This window comes from Antechinus flavipes, chromosome 6, assembly GCF_016432865.1.
Source record: "Antechinus flavipes isolate AdamAnt ecotype Samford, QLD, Australia chromosome 6, AdamAnt_v2, whole genome shotgun sequence".
NCBI lineage: Eukaryota > Metazoa > Chordata > Mammalia > Dasyuromorphia > Dasyuridae > Antechinus > Antechinus flavipes.
Genome location: NC_067403.1, coordinates 133,241,456 through 133,259,268, shown reverse-complemented (window position 1 = coordinate 133,259,268; position 17,813 = coordinate 133,241,456). Strand labels below are relative to the sequence as shown.

The following is a 17,813-nucleotide window of genomic DNA, read 5'->3' as shown; positions in this document are numbered from 1 at the left end:
GGAGGGGCAAGGCAATTGGGGTTAAGTGATTTCTTTCTCTCTTTTTTTTTTTTTAGATTGATAAAAGAAGTTTATTATTGGGTTTGGAAGTAAGGAGACAGGTGAAGATAGAGATAAGGAGGGCACTGGACAGAGGGTCCTCACATGGCTAGCATGTTTGAAATCTCTGCCTAAGTGATTTCTCCAGGGTCACACAGCTAGTGTCAAGTGTCAGAAGCCCAATTTGAACTCAGATACTGACTGTAGGGCCAGTACTCTATCTACTACGCAATCCAGCTGCCCCATCCCTATTTCAGGGGATAATGAACAGTTAACATTTGTCAAGCTACCAGTCAGGTACTGCGCTAAGACTTTTATAATTACCTCATTTAATCTTCACAATAACTCTGGGACTTAGATTCTGTTACGCTCTCCATTTTACCAGATAAGGAAACAGAAGCAAACAGAAATTAAGTGACGTGTCTGAGATCACATTTGAATTAAGACCTTTAAATCAAGCCCGGCGCTCTATGCTACCTGCCATTTCAAAGTGCCGTTCTTAATTTCTCCTAAGAGTTCTGGATGGGCGCCACCCCTAGGAGCTGAAGAGTCTACACGGGAGCAGTCTAAGTTTATTAAGACACATCACAGTCCTTAAAGCAGTGCCAGACAAACCTCGGGCCCAAACCCACCAGGCTCCGCCGATCGAGCACTCTGCTCAGGGGCAGCCGCACCAGTCCCACTCCACCTGCAGGAAACCATAATCGGTTTCTACAGACCAAGACAGGAAAGAAAGTTCAAAAGAAACAGCGAAAGCAAGAGATTGAGTAACGAATTGGAAAAATGACCGGCTAACGTAGCACTGCGCAGTCTAACCCCGCCTCTGCTATCTTATTTCCGGCGCTTGCTGTTAGTCATCCCCAACATCACTCATACATAGCAAAACGGCCGCGTTTGGGTTGTTTGGAAGTCGCCTGGGCTACTTTTGATTACGTATCATTCGCTGAAAAGGCTTTCTCATTTTCCGGCTCTCTGGGCTCTTTCTCAGTGGCTCTGTTGCTCAAACTCTGGTCCTTTCTTCTCCGGGTTTTTCTGTCATGGTGGCGGCAGAGGTAGAGAGAGAACAGAAGAGGAAGGGAATTCGGAAGCCTCCCTCGAGTTGCTAAAGCGCACACTAGAAGGGTGAGAGGTGGGGTTCGAGCGAGCTCTGAGTGGTGTGGGAAGACTAAAGTCTCGAGGCCCTGCGCAGGCGCGACGCGGAAGCGTATGTGCGTGCGCGCGTTTGTGTGTGTGCACGCCCCTTGAGTGGGGAGCACGAGGCGCCGTGGGGGAAGCGTGAGGGCGCTGGAGGAGCGCAGGATTCCGGACGCATGTGGAGGACGGCGTGGAGGTGAGAGAGAGAGTGAGAGAGAGAGAGTAGCGAAGCGCCGGGCGGAAAAGGCCGGCCTGCTCTTTCCCTTAGGCCTGGGGTAAGCTTCCCTCCAGCCTTTGGGGAGAGACTTAGCAACTTTACAAAGACTTTGTCGTGCCGACTTTTTTCTCCCTCCCCAGGTAGGAGGAGAGCATGTCCTTTCGCGGCGGAGGAGGCCGCGGCGGCTATACTCGCGGTGGTTTTAATCGAGGCGGCGGCGGCCACTACAGAGGAGGAGGGCGAGGCGGTGATCGCGGAGGTGGCCGAGGAGGACGAGGCAGTGATCGCGGCGGCTTTGGTCGTGGAGGTTTCGGCCGAGGAGGGGGTGGTCGTGGAGGCTTCCAGAAGGGAGGCTACAACGAGGGACCCCCAGAAAATGTGGTCGGTAGGTCACGCCCATGACAGTGTGTAGGTGTGTGCGCGCGCGTGATGGATCTCGTTCTCGCTGGGCCCACGTGTTAGGTTGTCTTGGGCTGGCAACTCTGGGAGAGGCTTAGGACAGACACCTCCTTTTATCCCCAAGTTTAAAGAGTCTTAAGCCGGGTTGGAAGGGGAGGAGGCAGGGGGGAGAATGGATCGATGCTAATGAACAAACTTTACAGCAAATAGCAAAAAGGCATCACTTTGCCAGATTGCTGTAATACTGGAGGAGCTGTGAATTTGGAGGATCTGAACATTAATTAAAGCTGAAGTCTGTTTTAGGGAAGACGTGGGACTCTAGTTGGGTCTTAGAAACTTTACATTTTGAATTGGGATAGGAGGGGAGAAGGAAGCCTTTCTGGGGAAGAATAATTGAGATGAGCTTGAGTTCTGTTTAGATCTAATCAAATCTTGATAAATTACTAAGCACTTATATTTTGCTATTTGAAAAATAGAGGTACAAAGAAAGGCAAATCTGATTTCAGTTGAATGGGAGAGACCACATACAAAAGAATTATATACAAAGAAGGAAAATCTTAATGGGAAAGTTCTGAGATTAAGAGAGACTGGGAAAGGGTTTTTTTTTTTTTTTTTTTTTTTACTTTAGCTTAGACTTGAAGGGAGCCTGGAGGTTGAAATGAGCTGGCAAACATCCCCAGATAAAGGGACAGATTACCAATGAAAGTGACCAAAGATGAGATGGAGTGTCTTAGGTGAGGAACTGCAAAAATGCCAATGTTACTGAATCCCATTACAGCATGTGTGAGGAGGAGAAAGGTCCAAGAAAACCTGAAAACTAGAAAGGGTCTGAATTATGACAGGCATTAAATGCCAAAAAGAGAACTTTATATTTGCTTCTGGAAATGAGAGGAAGCTATTTGATTTCATTGACTGAGAGGGGGATGATAGTGACATAGTTTTAGCTTTAGGAAGATGGCTGCGGTACCCAATGGAGCGGGGGAGAGACTGGAAAATAGTGGGGAAGTTTAGTGGTATAGGTAAGATGAGGCTAAATTATATATCGAGATCCTGGAGGATTAGTTTTGAAATCTTGGCTTCATTTAGGAAAAATTAATTCACTGATGGTTCTTTGAGCCAATGGAGTAATAATAAAAACTGTTTTTAAAAGAATGATAGAATTAGATCAGTGACTGTAATCTTAAAGGTGACCTAAAGAATGTGACTACAGGTAAGCTGTATATGATAAGGATCTGGACCACTATGATGAAAATGGAATGGAGATGAATTAACAAGACCTGATTGAGAAAGTGAGTGGATTATATCCCATTAATGGAAGAGAAAAGTCAGATAATTGAGGCTCTAGGAAAATGGTGATGAAGATAGCCACTTGTGGGGGGACAGAATGAGTTCAGTTTTGAACTTTATGAGTTTGAAGTGCCATCCAAATGGACATATTTATGAGTTGGCACTTAACTAGATACTTGGTAATATAGTTTTAATAACATTAACATAAGAGGGTAATGATAATTAGAATGGAAGAAACACGTGACAGAACCGAGAGCATAGGAAAGACTGGGTTTTGGAGAACACATTAAATTGAGGGAGTCTAGCTGGCAGGACATAGAAATGAAAAAATATGGTTCTAGAAATAGGAGTATGAGGAAATGAAGCCAATTGAGTACTTTTAAGGGGTGGTTTAGTTGAATTCATATTTTATATTTTGACATTTCCTTTTCTTATTACAGTGTTAGGAGAATTCTTGCATCCCTGTGAAGATGACATTGTTTGCAAATGCATAACACATGAAAATAAAGTGCCTTATTTCAACGCTCCAGTTTATTTAGAAAACAAAGAACAGATTGGTAAAGTGGATGAGATATTTGGACAGCTTAGAGATTTTGTATCCTTCCCTTCCTCCCCCCAAAACCCAGCAATAAACACATTGTTTTTCTATTCTTAGAAATAGTTAGCAATATTAACTGTTTCAAATTCATTTTAGTCAATATAAAATTTAATAACTTGGGCCAGGAACAAAATGGGAATATTGAAAGGAGAAGGAAAGAGGTGGATTTTTTTTCTTTAAGCAAAGTAAAATTTGTTATTTTTAGAATTTACTATTAAGAACTTATGGTAAGTGGGGTGTACACTTAGCAGAGGAGTGGCGGTTGAAATTTTATTGTCTTTTTAATGGAGACACTTCACTTTAAAAAACAAGGTTTGGTAATGTTATAGTATTATGGGATTTGAAATCATCAGGTGGTGCCAGGAACAGAATTTTGCTATTGGGATTGGGATTATTTTAGTAGTAGAGTTGTAGACTAATGTGGCTTGCTTAATATGCTGTCCTTTCCCTTATACCTTAATTTTTCATTTGTTGGAATGGCATACTAGTTCTGGAATATTTGTTTGACTCAGTACTCCAGTCTTTTATTCCTTAATCAACATAACAGTATTTTTCAGTTAAACTGTCAGAAAACATGAAGGCCTCCTCTTTTAAAAAATTACAAAAGGTAAGTCTGATGATACTCAAAGTCTGACCAAGAAGGCTTTGATTTTTTTCCTTTATAAAATCATCTACATTCTGCCTTGAAAAAGGTCTTTTCAAATTGCTGTTTTGAAAGACCACAAATTTAGAAAGCATTAATGAGATAATTTTTGATAATTTTTACTTAAAGTAGCAATATTTTTAGAACCAGTTTTTCAGATGCATTAAAGTACTTTTTTTCATTTGAAGTACATTTTCCCCCTGTGTATATGTGGTATAGAGTTTTTAAACTTAAAGGGTAATTTTATGTTTATCTTAAATTAAGTAATTGGTTATTTTCTTTTTCTTTTATATATAATATGATCTCTTTGTCCAAGATATGCTTAGAAAATAAACTATTTTTCAGTAATGTAAAACAGCAAAATACTGTTTAAAATTAATTAACATAATTAAAAAATTTTTAAGTGTATGCTGAAGTTACTTTATTACTATAGTTCACAGTTAAAAGCCTATTAATGTCTTTAAACTAAAATCTTATTGGTAAGATATCTAAGTTTCATTGGTTCTACAAAGTAAACTATAACCTAATAAGATTTATTGTGTTGAAATTTTAGCTTCTATTATCCATAATCAAAATCAGATTTAGTTATTGGTAATCCTTTAGCTCCTACCACATTTGTCTTGTATACTCTGTAAATAGTTGTTGATTTGATAAAAGTTGAATGAATAATGTGCTTTTATGTTGAGTTTTAGTCTTATCATTCTTAGTGAGATGAGAATTCACTTAAAGGTAGAAATTGAAATTAAAGTTTTCTGAGTTTTTTTCAGGCATTTTCATCTTAGTGACATTTTGAAAGGGTTTTTTTAAAAAGATGTCTTAGCAAATATAAGTAAGGGAGTGCTTAAGTAATAGTTATTAGGCAATGTTGATATGTGTATTCTCATAGTATTCTTTTTCTTCCTACCTTCAGTTTTATATTGACCCATATAAACTGCTGCCCCTGCAAAGATTCTTACCTCGGCCACCAGGTGAAAAAGCACCTCCAAGAGGTGGTGGTGGTAGAGGGGGAGTAAGAGGAGGAAGGGGTGGAGGAAGAGGCGGAAGAGGTGGAGGAGGCAGAGGTGGTAAGTTTCTTGTCATAATTGCACTCATAAGAATGGGAGATGGGAAAATCTTTAGAAATGGGGGGATTATGTATTTAAAAATAGGACAAATAGACTTAAAAGTCAAAATATTTACCTTCTCTACTTGAATAAAAATTTAGCAAAATTCTAGAATAATTATAATGATAACAAAATTCTAGAGTATAATGGCAAAGAAATTTCTACTTAAACTAATATCCATTTTCTCAAGTTGGGGAGAAGATATTTTTACTTTAATAAATTTTAATACTACTACTTAATAAATTGAATATTTGAAACTGCCATTAATTACATAAATTTTCAAATGGATTAGTGTCTATGTAAATTTGGTCACTTGATTGGTAGTAGCATTTTAGTCTTTTAAAAGAGAAGAATAAATGAGGTATTCTTTTTGTCCCCTACTACTTCCTACTAAAAGTTTTTGTTTTGAGCTGTACTGATTTTTTTCCCCATGAGACTGCTATAAAGTCATGTAGACTATTAGTTTATTTTTTTCTTATATATAGCTAACTCTTGATTTATTAATTTTTTTAAATGTGTGGACTATATATAACTTTTTAATGTTTTATACAAATTATATACTCTGTATAAAATATCTTCTTAGATTTTAAAAGTTTGCCAGTCTTTTAAAAAAATGCATGAGGCCTAAAGAAATTTTTTTTCTTCTTTTTTTCCCCCTTTATTTTCAAAGAACTTAAGAGTTTTTTTGCTCTTTAAAATTCAAGTTTGTTTTCTTAAGTCTTAGGGGCTGGGTTAAATAACTACTTTTAAATACCCACTTTATGAGTGAATTGTTCAAAATGTAAGGCAGTTTGAAACTCAACTTTTTACCCAAAACATTGTTATAGATGATCATTAAATGTTATAGATGATCATTACTTTCTGGGACAAAACCCTCAAGGTTTATTCAGCTATTAAGAAACTGAATAAGAATAAATGTAGAGTTATCTCCATTTAAGTGGAAAAGTAAATACTAATAAAAGCACACATTTGCTATGTAAGGGTTAGATTCTAAATTCACTTCTAAGTAAAAAAACAAAATCACATGTCAAATTTGAATAAGTAGCTGAAAATTCAATGGTACCTGAATTTTACTTTAAATTCTCAATGTTTTTGGAAGACAATGAATTTTCTTTAACAAATATTCTTTTAGATATGAATTAATAATGTCTTCACCCTCCAGCCCCATGCTGGGAATGGTAGAATTGTTCACTTGAAGGTCTGCAGTGGGAAGGGTAATGCTTCTGGACCATAGCCATAGATTGCCCTACTAAGGAATTACAGTGAGATCAACATCTGAGACCTGGGAAGTTGTTACAGAGAAGAGCCATTGTCTGATGCTGCTCAGTGGTTCTATGTATACAACTGTGTACATAGATTTCTCTCTTTCCAAACCTCTATTCCCTCCCCCACTTTACATGTGTATTTGAGTCAGTTTCATTGTATATAAGAAGGGATCTGAGGCAAGACAACAAAATGGGATTGAGGAGTAATAAAGAATAGAATGATCTTGTGGTGAGGAGATAGAACTGTGTCTAGAAAGGGGCAAACTATCTGGAGTCTGACTTTCCTCTTGGTACTGTCAAATTATCGCATTTCTAAGTCAGGTTTCTTTATGTAACACTTCTTGCTTTTCAGATTTTAAATTTTAAGAAATATTGAGTGGTTACCATTATGGTTTGTTCTTTTTTTTTTTTTTTTTTTTAATACAGATGAGTTTCTGTAAAGTGGGTCCCATTTTAATTTAGATTGACTTTTATCCAAGCCATGCTGTATCTTCAAATAGTTAATTGAAACAGGATCAACAGTTCTGTGAGAACATGAGCTAGGTCAATAGCTAGAAAAGATTTGGATCACTGTCAGGAATGCAGATGGGGATAGGGATTTAAATGACTTAACAGCACACAATGGTAGTAAATGATGAAATTAGTTTTTGAGCATCTGTCTTCTAATTTCAGCAGATTTTTTTTCCCCTTGTTGTTCTACTTGGCTCTCCATAATCTAGGACTCTCTAGGTGCATTTTAATATTTTTAATGAAAGTTAGGTTTAAAAAAAAAAAAAGTTGTGGGTACTGTTGAGATTTTTATTTGTAATCAAGCAGGAGTTGTTCTTGTGCCCCTCTCATTACTTGATATAATGCTTTACACTTATTCAGGTCTTCAAATATGATTGAATAATGATCTTGGAGGACTGACAAGAGAGCAAGTGATAGCTAGAAGAAAGTTAATCAAGATGGTTAAGGGTGGGGTTGGAAGAAGTAAAAGTGGTGAGATTCTTCAAGTAGAGTCTGTAAACAAAGACTGTGCATAATTAATAAGGGTGGTAATATCCAAAGTAGAGAGGGAGAAGAAAGAAAAATGGCTTTGTTGAATTGTGAGTTAAGATTTGTGAAATCTCCTTACAAAGTAAGAGGAAGTGAGTAGACAAGGCCCTGATTCTTTTCTTAGCATAAATCACTTTACTTCTTCACTTCCTTTATCCTTATCTCTTTTTTCATCTCTCCCTGACTTGGCTGACATTCATCTACACAATTGTCATCCCTCCACAGAGTTCCATACCTGGGAGCTGCCCACAGCAATAAAATCTGAAATATCCTGCAGCATGCAACCCCTCCCCTCTGCTCCCATTAAATTTTGAGGTATACTTTGCAGCATCTAACTTTTTTGGTGTCGACAATCTGCCATTCTTTTTTGCTCAAGACCTTGAGTTTTTTTCCCCAGCACTATTTTGATACTGTGGACATCTAAGTTGCCAAATGCCCTTTTCACCTTTGCAAATTTTCTTCCCTCGAAGTATATTGTCTATTTTTCCTCTGTCCTTCTCTATTAAATGTACTAAATATAACCCTTATTCATATTTTACACTCTTAATGGGAGATTTAATTTATTCTTAATCTATGCTGAAGATCCTTTAAATGAAATCTTTATTTTTTACCTCTCTCCCAGGCTTTAGTTTCATATCTCATAAAAGTTTGTTCATCTTCTCTTCTGCTTGAAATTTCTATTGTTAACCTATTTCAGACCTAGAAGTGAACTTAACTTCTCCTCTTATAGTGTCTGCATTGATATCCTTTCTCAATTTGTGTCAGGGCATCACTGGTCTGCATTGAAAACAGCATTTTATTTAATCTTTTTTCCTTCAAATTTAGTAATCAGGTAGATTCTTGTCTATCATTTCATTATTGCCACTATCTATCACCTCATTCTTAGATTGAATACTTCAGTATCTTTCTAATTAATATCCTTGTTCTTATTTAGCTCCCACTTACCAGTGAGCTCTCTACCATCCAAACAACTTTCCATTTAATTTTAAGATTTCCTATATTGTCTTTACCTTCAAATTACTACCCATTACCAAACAGATAGTTTAAATTTCTCAGACTAGCATTCAAGGCTCTTGATACATTTGTCTTACTCCATTTAACTAAGTATATCTTCCATTGATCTCTTTTATATACAGTGTTTATTTTAGCCAGAAGAGTATCCTTATGATTACAGAAAATAGATTCATAATGCGTTCAGGGTCTAAAGTCTAGTTAAAAAATTAATCTTTGCAAGTAATTTTTAAATATTTCAGAGCTACTTTGATTTTGTCACTAATACTCCCCCAGCCTTTATAATTTACAACACAAATTTTAACATCACATCTGATTGTTATGCATAGTTTATCTCTTAGACTAAATTCTTTACTAAAGAATCTAAAAACAAGTTTCTATCTGTAGTTTAAGACTTTTTTTTAAGCTTTAGCTTTATGTAGTGATAGGATTACTGTCACATTCTTCTTTTTAGTTTTGGTTTCCTCATAATGTGATGGTTTGTAGTTATTATATAATAAGCTAACTTTTGTATTGTGTATGTGTGCGTGTGCACATGCATGCATGTGTGCTTTTCCCTCAGGTGGTTTTAGAGGTGGAAGAGGTGGTGGAGGCTTTAGAGGAGGACGAGGAGGTGGTGGCTTCAGAGGTAAGTTACAGAAATTTATATAGTATGTTCTGAATTATATACTACATTAACATTTTTATTGGTTTTTGCATTTAATTATATAAAACCAGGTAATAGTTTATTTTTACGAGTACCAGACACCTTAGGAAATAATAATTGAATTAGTGTGTCAGTAGACTAATTGCATATTAATAAGTACTAATGAAGATTTTGACCTTGATTTTGTAATTGTATTATTAAAAATTTTGTTACTTTGAATCTTTTATTTTTCTTAACATACCAGGTAGAGGACGTTAAGTGGAACTCGTGGCAAGTAAACATCACCAGTTGGCTTTTTGAATCATCTTCAGAATTAAGGAATTATTTCTTCTGTGGATCTGAAGTTTTGTTTGTTTTTTTTTAAAGCAAGTACAAATCTAAGGAACTGGTCACTTTATGACTGTGTTAACTGTCACTACACCATGCAAAATGAATGCAAAGGATGATACAGTTTTGCTCCAGAAGAGCATGGACTAAATCTTTTATATATTTTGTACGATGCTCAGCACTCTGTGGGTGCTTAATAAATGTTCAGTAATACTTTTGTTGTAATTTGAAGTTTTTAAATATGAAAATTTAACTTTTCTTAGTTTTAAAATTGGTAACTTGTTACTGTGGCTTAACTTCATTTTTGAAGGTCAAATGCCCACTGAATGAATTTTTAAAAGCTTTAGCAGTCCAAACATAAATATAATTGCATAATCAGTTCTCAACTTTCTAGTTGGAACTGCACTAGTGCTATGGTATAGTGCTTATGAACTATGTCAAATGGACTCTTTACAAATAAATACCAATTGTATATGGGAATATTAGCACTTTTTAAATGATTGTACTCTCTATATAACAGCAATTGTAATTCCTTTATTTTGGGCAGTAAGAAACTTATAAAACTATATAGGTGGAGAGAAGTTTGTTGATTGATACTTTAGTCAGAAAATTTGAGAAATAAGTATGGAAATTTGGGTTACTTAGTTCAGTTGTGTTTTGGTTGGACATTAAACACCATTCTATATGTCTATAATTAATTCAATTTGAAGCCTGAAATACTTGGAATTTTTATTTGAGTGCTCTTTATTTAATTCTAATTGGGAATTCAAAGGTTTAAAATGCCCATGAGTTGCTAAGACTACTGTTAATGGTTGAAGGTGAGCTTTGAAGATCTATAGAAAATTGAATTAAAAGACTCTGGTCATTTATGAAAATTATGTTAATTAAGTTAAACAAATAGAAAATGCAGAAATAATTGCATGAAATACTGGTTTCTAATAAGTCTTCTTTTAGAATTTTTATATGCACATGTGCTCTTTTAAATCAGTGGTCCCTATTGGTTTCTCATGAGTGCTTCTAATAAACTATTCCAGTTGCTCACATATTAGCAGGAAAACAGTTTTACATTCTCCCACTACACCAAATTTTTTTTCTCATATTTGTTTTGAAAGATATTATTAATATAATAATGCCTTGGGCAAAGTATGTAATCCCATGTAACCTATTCTTGAGTAATATTTTATTATTGATATGAGTACTACTTAAAATTCTAGTTATTCTAGCATATTGGTTAGTACTCTGAAGAAAATATTTTTGGAGGGTCTTTCCTCAGTTAATCAAGCTGTCAATGTGATTTCACTTTTTAGGGCTTTGACAAAGTAGAGTTTGTTTTTTGAGTAGGAAAGGTGCTGTTGGATTTAATTATCACTTTGCTATTAGAATAAAAATTTCAGCAAGAATTAATGTCAAGTTTTTTTTTTTCTTGGCTCCTGATAAAGTATTTTTGAAGGTTTGATTTTTCTTGCATGATTTCTTAAATCTACTTTCTAAGCTATTTTATTCCTAGTAGGTAAATATTAAGATAGTATAGTTAAAAGCACTCAGGGATTCAGACTTAAGCGCAAGTATAAATCCTCAGCATCATGGTCTACTTGAAATGTTCTTATTCAAAGTCTTATTTTAATATTTTCTTTATATGTTGGGATGAGAAGCTGTTTAGGAATTCCTCCTGAAGGAAGTAATAACTGGTAGAGTTGTAGTTTGAGTTCACAATAAGGGTATTTTTGAGGTTCACTTTTTTTTAAAGGCTTTTAAGTTGAAGAATAATTTTATTTAAATTGTTCCTATGGCTCTCCTTGTACTTTCTACTTAGACCTTCAAAGAATGATTAGATCACTGGTAGTGATATTCCATTAAGTTGCTTTGAATAAAACAAGTAGGCATTATGGTTACAAATACTGTATAAAGTAGGATTCCTGGTTGATTTTTTTTTTTTAATCGTTAATTTGTATGTTTATTTTTGTTGCTGATAGACATTTTTAATGGCCCAGCTAATCCTTTAAAGAATAGCTTTTTTATGTTAGGGGTATCAGAAAAGTATGAAAAAATACGGTGTGTGTGTGTGTGTGTGTGTATGTGTGTGTGTGCGCGCGTGCGCGCGTCTGTGGTTGTTTTCCCCATATTCAGTTTATAGGGAAAACAGTGCATAGTTGAAAGGGCTCTCTTCTCCTTACCCCCTTTTTTTGTAGGCAAGATTTCCTTTAAGTCTAAATAAATTTACTGGAAAATTTGATATTTTCTAACAAATTTCCAGTCTAAATTTTAAAATTTGATTAAATTTTATCTGCTTTAGAAGGGAATGTGAGCTGCAATATTTTTTTCTCAGAAAGGCTTAATAGAAGAGAAATTTATTTGCTAACTTTTATAAAAGTATTTTATGACTTTTATAGAGTGCTTTTTCCAAACTCTTACAGTATAGTTTTTCCCTATTTTACAGGTGAGGAAATGGAGATCAAATGGACTTGTTCATAGTAGCACTGTATTAGTTAAGTGTTAAGACACCTGAGCTTGGGGTGAGTCTTTTGTTTTGACCTAACCCTAAATGTGCTTCTTTTCTGAATTCTTTCTTTAGGACTTGACTTCCCCACTTATAATAGAGCTGGTGATCCAACAGAAAATTAGCCAATTTCCTTTCTAGTAATAGTCTTAAATGTTTAAAAGTGTCATACTAGGCTGTAACAATAGCTTGAGGAAATCTTGGGAGAAAGTCAAAAATTCAATTCAGCAAAATATTGCCTACTATGTTAAAGACATAAAACATTGTACATTGTCATTTTCAAAATTATATGGTCATAACAGTAGACTGCTGGATATAGAAGGTACATATGTTTGGCAAATGGGAAACTTCAATTTTGGGCTTGGCTATGTGTCAATTCAGTTAAACAAATGGGAAAGAATTTATAGAAGAGTTAGTCCTGACCTTGATGGAACTAATATTCTCATAGCTATTGGATTAATTCACTTAGCATCTCTGTTTTGGAAAATCTGAGTGTCCTCTTTTGTAAAACCAAGGGGTCGGGTTAAATGAAGAGAGTGTGGTAAGGTGGCAAGTGCACTAATAAATCAGGAGATGACAGGCTCAGAATTCTGTTTCTACAACTTAGTAACTGTCTGATTGTGGCCAAGTGCCTTTCTTTGCCTCTTTTGAGTTTCTTCTTCAGTAAAAGAAATACCTGTAGTATCTGTTATCTTAATTGTAGTATATGTGAGGAACTTCCTAAATCTTGAAGTGCTATGTAAATATCAGTGATCATAATCTCTGATCTGCTCTGTAAAATGAGAAGGGGTGGATTAGGTGATCTCTCAGGTTCTTAACAATGCTAAAATCTGATTCTAAGATTCAGAAAATTGGGGTGGTGATAATCAAATGGATGAATATGGCCCTCTGGTGGTTGTATTTCATTCCTTTAGTATAAAAAGGTTCTCATTATTACTGTTCTTAAAATGTTAGCTATTTTAACTAAGAATATGTGGTCTTGGTCAGAATTAAAAGATTTGTTTGGTCTGGAGAAATTTTGAAAGAACCATTTGTTCTTGAGCCATTTATCACTCCTGTTTTGCATTGGGTATAACTTCATTAAATTATATATAATTGCCCCATTTTTAAGGCACAGAAATATAATTTTTATATCTTGTATTCTATCAGATCAATAACCAAATCCAAGAATTCTTTTCTTATGTAAACTATTCCTATTAAAGAAATTTATTAAATCTCTACGTGTGGATAGTGTTGTATGGAGTTAACAAAAACGACAAGAAATTTAGTGTTTTTACTCCTTAGAGGAGGTAACAGAACTTGATTCAAGTGGTTTTAGTTAATTAACTTATAGTTTTAGAAGTCACTATAAGGTGACTAAACTTGGTTGCTATGCTGATTTTTCTGAAAGTGGCTTTTTGATCTTTAATTTTCCTGGGGCTTTGGGAACAGATCTTTTCAGGACAAAAGAGAATACAGCCTAGTGAGTGCTGAGTTTGATCCTTTTGGCACTAATGGAAACCTTGGGGCCACAATATTAGGATCAATTCGTTCTTAGTGTTATAAAATTATATTTTGACAAACCCTGGTGAACGCAGTTCAGGATTGATCCACAAGCCTTTAGGAGCGCCTGGGTATTGAGTTGGTTGTATGGGGTTAACCCTTAATCTTGTGGTAGAAAACTGTCTGCTCCAAATGTTTATTCACATAGGTGCAGAACATCCATTTAAAGGTAGCTTCTGTATTTCTATTCTTATCCAAAGGCCATTTCCACTATTCTGTCACACAAGTGTTCCCTTTATTAGTCAGGTTATTCTATTGAGAAACCCTGTTAAAAATCACTTAGTTTCTAGAGAAGTTTCAGTGGTTTTTTTTTTTTTTTTTTTTTGGATTATGAAAAAAGCATAAAACTCAACACCTTACAAATTTTTTTGAACAAGCTTTGTCTCCTGTATCAGGCATTCAAAATAGAGTGAAAAATACATTCAATGCAACGGTCAGCCATGATTCATGAGGACAGGTGATGAAACAACCCACTTCCTGACAGAAACCATGAACTCAAGGTTCAATTTAGAATGATAGGTTTTTCAGCCATGTATATGAGGATTTGTTTTCTTCAGTATGCTTGTCTGATATAATGTCTTTTTTATTTGGGGGAAGAACTGGTGATAGAATTAGCAAGCTGAAGAAAAAGTAATGAGGTAATTACTTTCATGTTGAACTTAATGGAAACTAAATGGCAAGTGATACTTTATGGGTTAAGCTCAATTGCAAGTTTAATTTACTTAAGGAAGGATTCAATGGAAGATGTAACAATAAAAATAATACTATTCAGTTATCTGATACTCAACAAGTGAAGCATAAAATAAGATAATATACTCACCAAAAATATTCAGCACTATGATGGCAGTGATCCAGTGCCAAGTACATGTTAAGGCAGTATTTTCTATGGATGAAGTCCTCTAGATGCTCCTATTCATAGATGGTTTATTAATTTCGTCAAGACCCAAGACTTTGCAAAGCCTTTTGAAAGACATGTAATCAAATTTGGCCTGTCCATCTACATAGGAAATAGCAAATGGATGAAGACTCCTATGCCCATATTTCAATGTGCCTCTGGATGGATTCATTATAGAGCTTCTCTAGCAATAGAATAAAATAAAAGGTTGAAACAACCTTTGTTAAGTAAATTACTCAGTGCCTTCACAATTATATTATTTTCAACATAGATCTCATTCATACTTATACACAGATCACATGTATTAAGTTTTTTGATAGAGTACTTGCCTTCCATCTTCCCATCATCCCTCCACTCCCACCACACACACAGAAAAACACTACCTGGTTTGTAAACATGTATAGTAAAAAAGCAAAACATTTTCTTATTGCCTGTGTTAAAAAAAAAAAAAGTCTCCACTTTGAATCTTGCCTAGGGTTAGATGGGACATGAGGAAGTTTGAGTAGTATTTTTTTTCTTTTTTCTGTAACTGTGATCATGATTGGTTATACTGTTTAGAGTTTTCTAATATTTCAAAGTGTCATTGGGTACTTTCTGCTTATTTAATTTCATTAGTTTGTGTAAATTTCCCAAAACTTGCTCTTTATTTCTTCTTACACCATAAAAATCTGTCACAATTATACGCCATAACTTGTTTAGCCATATTCTAATTGATGGATTTCTAATTGCCACAAAAAAAGAGACTGCTTTCTAGTTTACTGATTTCTTTCTGAAACTGGCACCCAGAATTGAACATTATTATTCAGATACTGCCTAAGACCACTAAAGAGCATAATTCTAGTCCTGTAAACTTTTTATATTAATGAATCCTTAAGTCACCTTAGCTTTTTTGGCTGCTACATCACATAGACATATTGAGTTAGAAGTCCATTAAGACTCTCTGTTTAGATTATTTTAGAAAACTTGCTGTCACAATAATTTCATCCAAGAGAATGACAGTAATGAAACAATATACCAAAATTTGTGGGATACAAAGTGGATATAAGGAGAAATTTTTATATCTCTAGATGCTTGTATAAAATAGAGAAAGAGAAGATCAATGAATTGGGCTTACAACTAAAAAAGCTAGAAAAAGAATAAATTAAAAACCCTCAATTAAATACCAAATTTGAAATTCTGAAAACAAGAGGATATTAATAAAATTGAAAATAAAACTAAGTTGGTTTTATGAAAAAACCAACAAAATAGATAAATCTTTAGTTAATTTGATTAGAAAAAGGAATGAAGAAAATCAAATTGTTAGTCTCAAAAATGAAAAGGGAGAACTTTCTACCAGTGAAGAGGAAATTAGAGCAATAGTTAGGAGTTATTTTGCACAACTATATGCCAATAAATTTGATAATCTAAATGAAATAGAGGAATATCAAAAAATATATATAGATTGCCCAGGTTAACAGAAAATAAATTATTTAAATAGTCCAAGTTTAGTAAAGAAATAGAACAAGCTATTAATCAATTCCCTAAGAAAAAATCTCCAGTGCCAAATGGATTTACATGTGAATTCTACCAAACATTCAAAGAACAATTAATTCCAGTACTATGTAAACTATTTGGAAAAAACAGGGAAAGAGGAGTCCTACCAAATTACTTTTATGACACAGATACGGTGTTGATGGCTAAACCAGGGAGGGTGAAAACAAAGAAAATTATAGACCAATCTCCCTAATGAATATTGATGGAAAAATCAACTAAGATATTAGCAATGAGATTACAGAAAGTCATCCCCAGAATAATGCCAGAATTTATACCAGGAAAGCAGGGCTGGTTCAATATTAGGAAAACTATCAGCATAATCAACTATATCAATAACCAAACTAACAGAAAGCATAATTATCTCAGTAGATGCAGAAAAAGCATTTGATAAAATCCAACACCTATTCCTATTAAAAATACTAGAGAGTATAGGAATAAATGGACTTTTCCTTAAAATGATCAATAGCATCTATTTAAAACCATCAATATAACATCATATATCATATAGCGTCATATATAGCAGGGACAAACTAGCACCATTCCCAGTAATATCAGGAGTGAAACAAGGCTGCCCACTATCACCATTACTATTCAATATTGCATTAGAAATGTTAGCGTTAGCAATAAGAGAAGAAAAAGAATTTAAAGGAATTAGAGTAGGTCATGAGGAAACCAAATTATCACTCTTTGCAGATGATGGTATACTTAGAGTATCCTAGAGGATCAACTAAAAAACTACTAGAAACAATTTACAAGTTTAGTAAAGTTGCAGTAATTCCACAATAATTCCATGTAAATCATTAGCATTTTTATGTATTACCAACAAAGTCCAGTAGCAAGAAATACAAAGAGAAATTTCATTTAAAGTAACTGTTGATAGTATAAAATATTTGGAATCTGTCATCCAATAGAAAGTCAGGAACCATATGAACACAATTACAAAACACTTTCCACACAAATAAAGTCAGAACTAATCAGTTGGAAAAATATCAAGTACTCATGAGTAGGCCAAGCAAATATAATAAATTAATCTACTAATTTAGTGCCATACCAATCATATCTAGAAAAAATAATAACAAAGTTCATCTGGAAGAAAAAAAGTCAAGAATTTCAAGGGAATCAATGAAGAAAAAATGCTAATGAAGGTACCCTTAGCTGTGCCAGACCTAAAACTATACTATAAAGCAAAACCATTTGCTACTGGCTAAGAAATAGGGTAGTCAATTAGTGGTCAATAACTAACCCAAAGACCCCAGCTTTTGGGATAAGAATTCACTATTTGACAAAAATTGCTGGGAAAAATGGGAAATAGTATGGAAGAAATTGGGGCTCCACCCACATCTAACACCACATACCAAGATCTAAATGGGTTCATGATTTAAATATAAGGAGTGATATTATAAGCAAATTAGAAGAACATAGGATAGTTCACCTCTCAGATTTGTGGAAAAGCAAGGAATTTGTGTCCAAAGAAGAACTGGAACTCATAATTGAATACCAAATAGATAATTTTGATTATATTATGTTAAAACGTTTTTGTACAAACACAACTAATGCAGACAAGATCAGAAGGGAAGTAATAAATTGGGAAATCATTTTTACATTTAAGAGTTCTGATAAAGGCTTTATTTCTAAAATA

The 17,813-nt window shown here is 34.5% G+C and overlaps 1 protein-coding gene across 4 annotated transcripts; it reads left to right on the top strand.

Annotated features, from left to right (window-relative positions):
- The first annotated feature begins 925 nt into the window (after positions 1-925).
- Positions 926-11,111, top strand: GAR1 (GAR1 ribonucleoprotein). 4 transcript variants are annotated; one of them, XM_051967490.1, is made up of 7 exons: positions 1,269-1,369; positions 1,531-1,775; positions 3,517-3,671; positions 4,222-4,281; positions 5,228-5,381; positions 9,297-9,362; positions 9,625-11,111. In XM_051967490.1, exons 2-7 carry the CDS (start codon positions 1,544-1,546, stop codon positions 9,636-9,638), a joined length of 681 nt encoding a protein of 226 aa, XP_051823450.1. In that variant the 5' UTR covers positions 1,269-1,369; positions 1,531-1,543; the 3' UTR covers positions 9,639-11,111. The 4 variants fall into 4 exon arrangements, 1 of the variants encoding a protein (XP_051823450.1); XR_007948527.1 differs by lacking the exon at positions 1,269-1,369 and adding an exon at positions 926-1,161 and having other exon boundaries at positions 5,228-9,362; XR_007948526.1 differs by having other exon boundaries at positions 1,264-1,369; positions 5,228-9,362.
- The last annotated feature ends 6,702 nt before the right edge of the window (positions 11,112-17,813 follow it).